This window comes from Pituophis catenifer, unplaced genomic scaffold, assembly GCF_029215685.1.
Source record: "Pituophis catenifer annectens isolate HBS135680 unplaced genomic scaffold, rPitCat1.0.hap2 SCAF_2, whole genome shotgun sequence".
Taxonomy (NCBI): Eukaryota; Metazoa; Chordata; class Lepidosauria; order Squamata; family Colubridae; genus Pituophis; species Pituophis catenifer.
Genome location: NW_027256882.1, coordinates 133,350,546 through 133,360,129, shown reverse-complemented (window position 1 = coordinate 133,360,129; position 9,584 = coordinate 133,350,546). Strand labels below are relative to the sequence as shown.

Here is a 9,584-nt window from a genome sequence, read left to right as displayed (position 1 = left end):
CTTGAAAAGTATCGAAGTCTGTTTGCTACCCATTACATCAGTCCAAGAAAACAGTGATGAGACATACAAAACATGACCCGGTATAAGGAAAATGACTATATCTTTTAAAAGGAGGAAGAGGATCTGGAACACAAGTCTTCCCACCTTTCTAGGATTTGCAAGCAACATGACCTGGGTAATAGCAGCTGGTGGCTTGATGGGATTGAATGGAACTAACTCTGTCCCTGAAGGTGGCTGCAACTTTACTTTCATGGACTGTAAGGAAAACACCAAAAACAAAAGTTAAGACAATGCCTGCTTCTGTAGAAATACTACTAGACACCTAGCACGTTTGATTTTCTAAGAGAAGGCGAAACCACTCAGCTGTCTAGTGTAACTGCCTTCATATAATTAATTTAGGATCAGCTGAGGAAATTCTGAGATTCAGTGGAAATCAACATTATCCAAAGATATCCTAAGGCAGTAATTGGGAACAAGAAGCCTGCAAACTGGTAACACAAAGACTCTTGCTTCTCCTTAGGAGCATCTATCTTTGATTTAGCCCCGTGATCCAGAGAGATTCCTTGCTGGGAAGTCTTAGCTTCTGCCTGCACCAATAAAAGAATTCTACATTCTTCCTCCAGTTGGTTCCTGGCCAACTGTTATCTTCTTTCCCCCACCTTTGGCACCGCAGCTTGTAACACAATATTCTTGATAGGAAGAGGTGCTGTGTTCAGCATCGATACCACCACCACCAATACGTCAGGCCGCCCGGGAGGACACTCCTTTGCAAAGTGCAGCAGAATACGCAAACCGTTCTTGTCGTAAGCAGTCACGGGAAGAACACTGCCTGCAAGGCGAAGGAAGTCTTTACATGGTAGAAAAGCAACAAGCCATCGATAGAATAAACAGTATGGACTTTGACAGGGTGACTGTGCTGTAACAGAAGTTGCAACCTAGCTTTCAAACTTGCATTCCATAGCCAGTTCTAATGAGATGGTTGTTAAAAAAAATAAAAAAGCTAGGGCCTCTATGGGGATCTGAGTTTCCCCCTCCCCTACTAGATGTCAATGCTATCACTCATCCTTGAGGAACGCATATCATTCCTGAAGAGCAGACACGCTAATCACTCATAAGGATTACAGCAGCTCATGCTCTCATCTCATGCCTGTCAGTCCTATGGGGGCAATTAGACTAAGAAACCAATGCCATGTACGTCAGGACTATTCTTATTCAACAGTCATAAAAGAATCTTGCAATCTCAAAGTGCTTCCCACTGTCCCCCTTTATCTTCATGTGAACCAGGGAGAGGCTAGTCTGAAACAAACTCCCAAGTTACTTTCTAAGCCCTTTTTATTTGCCTGTTGCTTTGATAGCAGCTTTTCCTCCTCCTTTAAAAGCCATTCCCTATGCCCTCTATACATGTAGTTCTCGCCTTCATTTAGTGACTCTTCGAAATTACAATGGCACTGAAAAAAGTGATTTATGACCTTTTTTTTTTTTTTACACTTACAGCAATTGCAGCATCCCCACGGTCATGTGATCAAAAAATCAGACACTTGTTAACTGGCATGTATCTATGACGGCTGCAGTATCCTGGGGTCATAGGATCACCTTTTGCGACTTTCTGACAAGCAAAGTCAATGGGGAAGCCACATTCACTTAACAAGTGTAGGGATTCACTTAACAACATTGGCAAGAAAGGTCATAAAATGGAACAAAACTCAACAACTGTCTTGCTTAGCAACAGAAATTTTGGGCTATTGTGGTCGTAAGCTGAGGACTATATATAATACCGTTCTCCCTCCTCAACCCCCCAGTATTGTTATGGCTTGGGGTCATTCTCCATTCCTACCATAAGTAAACAGAAATGGTATGTAATCAGTCCAGCAGTATGTAAATCTCATATAGCCTTGAGCCCTAGTGATGCACTATTGCAAGCTAATTGTGCCGACTGCCAGCAGTTCGATCTTCACCGGCTCAAGGTTGACTTAGCTTTCCATCCTTCCAAGGTCAGTAAAATGAGGGACCCAGATTATTAGCGGCAATATGCTGGCTCTGTAAACGGTTTAGAGAGGGCTACAAAGCACTATGAAGCGGTATATAAGTCTAGGAACTATTACTATTGCTATTTTATCCAAGAGTCCAACACAGCGGCAGCCATCAGTCTGAATGCTAGGGGCCTAAATCAAGAATAGGCATCAACAGATCAAAATATGACTCTAGAGGCATGCAGTTCAGTGTTGTGGGTGGGGTAGGGAATCTCGAGTAACTGCATGTGATTTGAACCTGTGTCCTTAGTGCCACTATCTTTAAAATAAGGTCCACTTATAGGATGGAGAAGGTTGGAAAAAGTAATGGAGAGGTAGCATAGTCTGCCTAACAGAGAAAGCACTAAGCCTTTTGCATAAAGCCAAGAAATAATTCTTCAGTTGAGTGTTAAGATTCAAGGACTTAGAATGTCACGCTTAAAGAGTCCTTAGTGTCACTGCAAGAGAAAAGAGGCTGCCACAAAACCAAAATCAGCAGCTAATTTGGTGACACGAACCAGGCACTCTTCCCATGTCTCCAGCCCACCATCCTCAATAAATGGCTCTCACTGATTACAAATTTAAGGATAAATGTTGCAAAAACATTAGCTGGACAACACTTATTTTTCTAAATTTCTCTAAACAGATAGAACTACCTCAAAAATAGCATCACTTTACTATAAATTTGTTCCACCAAAATGTTTTAAAAAAAAGAAAACCTGTAACAGACATTTAGTGTTGAACTGCAATAAAGAGGCATGGGAGTACATGCAGCATTATTTCCAGCATTTGCTCCCATGATAAGAGGCTTATGTTTTTGGAAATTAAAAGGATAAAGCAGGTTTAAAAAGACAATCATCCACACATTCATTACATAGAATGAAGGACATCACATTTACACAGACAGAAGGGACGTGAAGAACTATGTTCTTTTTTTCTGAGAATAAAAATATGCATCCTTTACTTCACCATTAAACAGATACTGGCCAGCAATGACCCATACTTGGCTTAATTGATTCCAGTGGAACATGGACATTGGCCAAGGAGATCTCAGGTCCTTTCAAGGGACTTCCTTGTTGCTGGAACAGGGCTGATTGGAAGATGGGACTTCCTGGATATGGAACTGGAGGGACTCCTGGACCAGCGAGCGGCAATCCTGTAGCAGATGCCAGAAGTGCAGAAGTAGCAGCAGGGACTGTAGAGGCTGTTACGGCTGCTGAAGCTGAAGGCCTGAAAGAAGGATTCCAGATAATTACCAAATTTATGCACAGGCTACCATGTTTCTCTGAAAATAAGACCCTGTCTTATACTTTTTTGGAACCCTGAAATAAGCGCTTGCCCTTATTGCCATGTGCTCAAAAGCCCAATTGGGCTTATTATCAGGGGATGTTTTATTTGGGGGGGAAACAGGGTAATAGTAACACTGATTTATTTAATGTATAAGGCCACCAAACTGGACTCAAGGCAGCTTGAATCTAAATTTAAAATATAGACAGGACACCTATTGTCACCCTGCTCATGTATTGTATCTCCATCATATTCTTAGCTGGCGAGGAAGATGATGGAGAATTGATCCCCACAATCTTCCCAGTAGCACAGATGCTGAACACGTTAACAGGAAGAGTAAAAAGTCACAGTACTAGAATAACGGCAATTATGTTATATGTGGGATCTCACTTACACTATCAAGATTTTGTCTTGTTCTGAAATTTGGTTTCAATATTAATTTACCTGGGCTAGTTTGATATGTAGTTAAATAATTATCATTTTACCCAAGTGCATGCTGTGAAATAGCAAAAGGGTTGATTTTGCCTAGATATGTTTAGTTTAGTTTAGTTTAGTTTAGTTTAGTTTAGTTGATTTATATACCGCCCTACTCCCGAAGGACTCAGGGCGGTGAACAGCCAAACAATAAAATACATAGATACAAAAAATTTAAAAACCAGATAAAATCGAATTAAACCATTTTGGCCCCGACAAATTAAAACACCCCAATAATTTAAAAGCAGATTAAAATTTACATATTAAAAAGAGGGAAAAGATTAGGCCAAGCCCGCCTGGTGGAATAAAAAGGTCTTCACAGCGTGACGGAAGGTGCGCAGATCCGGGATCCTCCGTATCTCTGGGGGGAGCTCATTCCAGACAGTAGGTGCCCCCACAGAGAAGGCTCTCCCCCTAGGGGCCGCCAGTCGACATTGTTTGGCTGACGGGACCCAGAGGAGTCCCTCTCTATGAGAGCGTACTGGCCGGTGGGAGGCTATTGGTGGTAGTAGGCAGTCCCGTAGGTAACCAGGTCCTAAGCCATGGAGCGCTCTAAAGGTGGTAACCAAAACCTTGAACCGCACCCGGAAGACCACCGGGAGCCAGTGCAGCTCGCGCAGGAGAGGTGTTACATGGGAGCGCCATGTCGCTCCCATTACCACCTGCGCGGCCGCACTCTGCGCCAGTTGGAGCCTCTGGGTGCTCCTCAAGGGGAGCCCCATGTAGAAAGCATTGCAATAGTCCAGGCGGGAGGTGACGAGGGCATGAGTGACCGTGCGTAAGGAGTCCCGATCCAGAAAGGGACACAACTGGCGAATCAGGCAGACCTGATGAAAAATCCTCCCGGTCACGGCCGTCAAATGCTCTTCTAAAGACAGCCATGAGTCCAGGAGGACGCCCAAGTTGCGAGCCCTCTCTGTGGGGGCCAATGATTCGCCCCCAATAGTCAGTGATGGCGCCAACTGACTATATTGGGACGTCGGAAATCACAGCCACTCTGTCTTGGATGGATTGAGCCTGAGCCTGTTCCTCCCCATCCAGATCCGTACGGCCTCCAGGCACCGGGACATCACTTCAAGGGCATCGTTGGGGTGATCTGGGGTGGAGATGTACAGCTGGGTGTCATCAGCGTACTGATGGTACTTCACCCCGAAATCACGGATGATCTCGCCCAGCGGCTTCACATAAATGTTGAACAGGAGAGGCGAGAGGACCGACCCTTGCGGCACCCCACATATGAGGGGCCTCGGGGTCGACCTCTGTCCCCCTGTCAACACAGACTGCGACCGGTCAGAGAGAAAGGAGGAGAACCACCGCAACACAGTGCCTCCCACCCCTAACTCTTCCAACCGGTGCAGCATGATACCATGGTCGATGGTATCAAAAGCCGCTGAGAGATCTAACAGGACCAGGACAGAGGAGCACCCCCTGTCCCGAGCCCTCCAGAGATCATCTACCAACGTGACCAATGCCGTTTCCGTGCTGTACCCGGGCCTGAAGCCTGACTGGAACGGATCCAGATACGTCGTTTCATCCAGGTGCTGGGGGAACTGTTGCGCAACCACACTCTCAACAACCTTCGCCACAAAACGAAGGTTGGAGACCGGACGATAATTAACCAACATTGCTGGGTCCAGGGAAGGCTTCTTGAGGAGATGCCTCACCACCACCTCTTTCAAGGCGGCAGGAAAGTCACCCTCACCCAACAAAGCATTTATAATCCCCTGGCCAGCCTCGTGTCACCTCCCGGGAAGCCAGCACTAACCAGGAGGGACACGGGTCCAATAAACAAGTGGTCGCGTTCAGTCTACCCAGAATCCTGTCCACGTCCTCAGGGGTCACAGGATCAAACTCATCCCAGATAACATTCTCAAGACCTGCCCCAATCCCTCCCCCTCAGACTACCCAGTCAGAGTCCAGATCTTCCCGAATCTGAGTGATTTTGTCATACAGATATTGAACAAAATCCTCGGCTCTACCCTCCAAGGGGTCCTCCTGCGCTTCTTGGTGGAGCAGGGAGCGGGTCACCCTAAACAGGGCAGCCGGGCAATTATCTGATGACGCAATAAGAGCAGCGAAATAGCTACATTTCGCTGCTTTTATCACCACTAGGTAATTCCTAATATGAGATCTTACCAGTGTCCGGTCAGATTCAGAAAGGCTGGCCCTCCAACTACTCTCTAGGTGTCTTTTCCGGCGCTTCAACTCCCTCAGCTCCTCAGTGAACCAATGTAATGTGCACATTACATTATATAATTTGTTTGCCAGTTTCTATGCCTTTATTTTTCCAGTGCAATCACGACTGTATAGTATGTCTTTTTCGAGTTGCCTGTAAGCCACCCAGAAATCCACTGTAGATAAACATCTGTGAGTTTCATAATTGCAGGTAGTGCTTGCTTACCAATGGTATTTGGGACCAGGAACTCCAATGGTAAACGAAGTGGTCATAAGGTACAATGTCACGGGATTGCACTGACATGCAACAGCAGTTCTGACAACCCCAGTTGTCATTAGGGAAACACCGCATGATCTAAGCATCCCGCAGTTGCACAATCACCATTTGTGACCTCCTGCTGGCTTCCCCAATGACTTTGTCAGAAGTTGGCAGTAAAGGTCGCAGATGGCGCTCACATGACAGCAGAATGCTGTGATGATGTAAGCCAATTTCTAAGCGCTTTGATCACAATCACATGATCATGGGAACATTGCAATGGCTGTATTATGAGTCCTTCTCATTCAACACCATTGTAACTTCAAATAATCACTGATTGAGTGGATGTTAAGCAAAGAATACTGGTAGTCCTCCACTTATGCAAATTGGGAGCTTGGCAATTAGCTCACATTTATGACCGGTCACGGCCTCCTGTGGTCACATGTTCACAATTTGCGACCATCCCAGCCTGTTTCCAACAAGAAAACATCATTTAACCATTATGTAATTCACTTAACAGCCATGGTAAAAATGGTTGCAAAATTGAGTCCAGGCATGTGATAACTCACTTTTGACTACATCAATTTACAATGAAAATTCTGGTTCCGACAGAGGTTATAAATTGAGTACTACCCTGTTTCCCCCAAAATAAGACATCCTCTGATAATAAGCCCAATTGGACTTTTGAGCGCATAGCAATAAGGTCAAGCGCTTATTTCAGGGTTCAAAAAAATGTAAGACAGGTTCTTATTTTCGGGAAAACATCAGTATCAGTACTTGCAATTATGTGCCAAGCCCAGAGGCTTATTTTAAGGAACCATTTAGTAAAATAGTCCCAAATATTAAAAATTGACATTAAAGGTAACTGCCCTCCTTCGCCATTTTTAATTTAAAAGAGAGGAAGAGCCATTATCAAGCAGAGAGAACAGGCTAAAAAAAACAAGACAAAACCCCCTTACCCTTTGTTTTCCTCTAGAAGATGATTTAATGGATCTATCTTGTGCAATTCATTCGTTCCCATTGCTGAGCCAAAGTAGCTTGAAGCTACAGGCATTGTACTTAAAGGGCCAAGCGGAGGTCCGGTAGAGAAGATGAAAGAGGTTGAGGTAGGAGCAGAGATACTGGAAACAGGCTGAGGGGCTGTGAAGGTAGAAGGAAGAGGTACTGATGCTCCACATCCGGGCTGTGACACAGACGAAAGAAGCGGGTTCACTGCAGAGTTGCAAGGAACAGAAACTGGCTTTGGATTCAAGAAGTCCAGATCTACTGGCTCATTCTGCAACACAGGAAAGAGATGTACCACTGCAATATTTCACCTCTCTTCTGTTATCACATTCTAGAATGGCCTTCATCAGGCGGGGCGTATTCCTCTATACCGGGGGTGTCGAACTCGATTTCATTGAGGGCTGCATCAAGGTTGTGTTTGACCTTGGGGACAGGGTGGGCGTGGCCAGCTTGACGTCATTTGTGTCGGGGGTGCCTGTGGTGGCCCGAGTGCTTGGCCAGCAAAAACGGAGCTCAAGATGCTGCGACGGCCTCCTGCAACTCTCTGCGTACGGCCCTCCCAAGCTACGTTTTCACTGGCAGAGGGTTGAAGGAGGCCATCGCAGCCTCCCGAGCTCCGTTTTCGCTGGCCGAGTGCTCGGGTCACCACAGGCGCCCCTGACACGAGTGACATGGGTCAGATCTAAGCACCCCATGGGCATTGAGTTTGATACCCCTGCTCTATACAAAGGATGAGGGGAAGGGGGCCAAGGGCCCAACAGGTTTTAAGAAGGCTTGCCTCATTATAGAAATCCTTACGGAAAATAAATCTGATCTGTATCTCCTACGGAAAATAGGATGCTGTTCATTATTCTAACACTAAAATAAGCCAGAAAAATAAAGGACAATTCTGTTTAGGGCAGATTCATTCTGGATACTTTCCTTAAAATCTTCTGAAGTATAAACAGAGGAAGTTATGCAGCATTTCAAATTTAATTCAAAAATGTGCCTCTGAGCACAAGAAGGAACAAAGAGGGCACCTATCTGTAACTCTTTATAGCAGGGCTTTCAAACTCCCAGCCCGGGGGCCGGATGTGTCATGTGCTAGCCACGCCCGGTTTAGCAAAGGGGGAAAAAAGTCCCAATACGTCATGTGACACCATCGTGATGTCGCGAGTTTGACACCCCTGCTTTATAGTTACAAACCTCAGGAAAAGATGTGGTTGTTTTAAAGAACTGCAGATAGGTGTTGTATTTTATTTATTTACTATGTAATATATTTGCTGCCCATCTCGTATCCAAGAACTCTATATTTACCTGCCTGCCAAATTCAGTGCATCTCTTTGGAACTGAATCTAAACGGCTGCACAGCCCTAAAACCTAGTACAGTACAGAAGACAAAATACCTGGAGCAGATTCCACTGATTGCTTTCAGTTGATTCTTTTACTACACTTGGAGCAGGGTCATTGAGGCCTGAGTGGGAGGGAAAAACAGTATTAGGAATGGGAAACGGTAAACGCAAGTCACACTTTAGTAGGGAAAAACTTTTAAGTAAGCTGATGAGGTTCCCGTGAGAAAGAAGCCTGCAATATTTTGCATTTAGGTTGTGGAAACCCAAGTACAAATCCAAGTTTAGGTACATTTTATCCTGTGGGGTCTTGAACAAACCCTTGTTCTCTAAGACTGTATCCAAGAGTGCTGTGTTGTGAGATGAAGGACAGAGGTGGGGGTGGGGTTGGGAGTTAATTGCAAATATCACCCTCTCCCTGACAGATGTCATGCTTACATTCGGCTCAGCGACTCTTTGAAAACCTGTCAAAAAATAGACATTGGGCCAATTCACACAGCCATTTCTTAATTATTTTTTTTTACTGCTCTTTAAATACTGCACAATGATTATTGTTTAGACTGCATTTGTTACTCAACAATCAGGAGCAGAAGCAAGCAGGGCAAGTTACAGATGTTCTTCTGAGAGTATGAGTAACTTTACTGCTCCCAGCTCATTCAAACAAATAAATACTATTGCATGCTTTCTCAAAAGACCCCAATGTAATCTACCCATGCAAAGGAGGTATATTCCAGAGCCTGTCTGTGAGAGAGCATTGTCTCAACCCAGCAGAAAAGCCTTTTCTGTCATGGTTCCTTTCCTCAGAAACATCACTCCCCCCCCCCAATAAATTAGACCCGCTCCAATTCTAATGCTAACCTAACTTTGCTTTCAAGCCCAGAGCTTGGATAAAATGAGTGAGCTTGTTTCATGGCTAATTTGAGTGTTTATGAGTGTTTTCAGATGCCATTTTTATGATATTTTTATTGTTTTTTTATTCTGCCTGTTTTGTTTTATATGCCATTTTAATTGTGAGTCACCCAGAGCAGTGTAATATGAGATGGTTACCCT

The 9,584-nt window shown here is 44.8% G+C and overlaps 1 protein-coding gene across 4 annotated transcripts in view; it reads right to left on the bottom strand.

Moving 5' to 3' along the window:
* GGA3 (golgi associated, gamma adaptin ear containing, ARF binding protein 3) overlaps window positions 1-9,584 on the bottom strand; it is a 35,909-nt gene that overhangs the window by 3,966 nt on the left and 22,359 nt on the right. For 2 of the 4 annotated variants that reach the window (XM_070937576.1, XM_070937578.1), the window contains 5 exons: window positions 8,592-8,659; window positions 7,161-7,477; window positions 3,013-3,239; window positions 660-829; window positions 145-255 (listed from right to left, as the gene is read on the bottom strand). In XM_070937576.1, the coding sequence (XP_070793677.1) occupies window positions 145-255; window positions 660-829; window positions 3,013-3,239; window positions 7,161-7,477; window positions 8,592-8,659 (893 nt within the window). Of the gene's footprint in view, window positions 1-144; window positions 256-659; window positions 830-3,012; window positions 3,240-7,160; window positions 7,478-8,591; window positions 8,660-9,584 lie in introns of those variants that run through there. The other 2 variants (XM_070937577.1, XM_070937579.1) reach the window with 2 other exon arrangements.